At 62.2% G+C, this 809-nt stretch overlaps 1 protein-coding gene across 1 annotated transcript in view; it reads left to right on the forward strand.

Moving 5' to 3' along the window:
- Positions 1 to 809, forward strand: part of TRIM35 (tripartite motif containing 35) — a 33,123-nt gene that overhangs the window by 28,182 nt on the left and 4,132 nt on the right. Inside the window, 1 exon segment of the mRNA XM_010002224.1 lies at positions 186 to 624. Coding sequence (XP_010000526.1) covers positions 186 to 624 — 439 coding nt within the window.

Genomic DNA, 809 nt, shown 5'->3' on the forward strand with positions numbered 1-809 from the left:
ACCCGCGGCCGTGTCACTCAGGCGGGTCCCTGCCCGGGGAGGCTGCTGCGGGGTGAGTCACCGGCAGGAAAACGATTGCATCAGGAACGGGGCTGTTTGGTTGTTGGTTTTTTTTTTTTCCAACCGGGGCTCCCAGAAAACTCCTCTCCGAGCCTCTGTCCATCCATCCGTCCCTTTCTCCCCAGTGCCATGGAGAACGGAGCCAACCCCTCTGCCAGCAGCTCGGTGGCTTCGCCCTCATCCACCTTCAAGGAGGAACTGCTGTGCCCCATCTGCTACGAGCCCTTCCGGGAGGCTGTGACGCTTGGCTGCGGCCACAACTTCTGCAAGGGTTGCGTGAGCCGTTCCTGGGAGCACCAGCAGCACGTGTGCCCGGTCTGCAAAGAAGCTTCCTCCTTGGATGACCTGCGCCTCAACCACACGCTCAACAACCTGGTGGAGATGATCCTCAGGGAGGAAAAGCAGCGGCGGGGCCGGGCGGCCACCCTCTGTCCCCTGCATCACGAGGAAGCCAAACTTTTCTGCTTGGAAGACAAGGAGCTGGCGTGCTTTGTCTGCCAGAGCTCCAAGCCACACGAAGGGCACAAGATGAGGCCGGTGCAGGAGACGGCGGCAGATTTCAGGGTGAGGGATGCCCTGGGAAAAGGGGGGTGGTGGTGGGGGTGATCCCAGCATCTGGAGGGGTGCAGCCCCTCACACGCCCTGGCACAGATGTGCCAGTCCGTGGCTTTGGCTCGTGCACAGTGTGGTTATACCCGCTGGGATGAGGGATGGGATGAGGCTGCTGTGCTCCTGGGGTGGGTCCCTGC

The sequence above is a fragment of the Chaetura pelagica genome, unplaced genomic scaffold, assembly GCF_000747805.2.
Source record: "Chaetura pelagica isolate M959 unplaced genomic scaffold, ChaPel_1.0 scaffold107, whole genome shotgun sequence".
In the NCBI taxonomy this organism is placed as follows: domain Eukaryota; kingdom Metazoa; phylum Chordata; class Aves; order Apodiformes; family Apodidae; genus Chaetura; species Chaetura pelagica.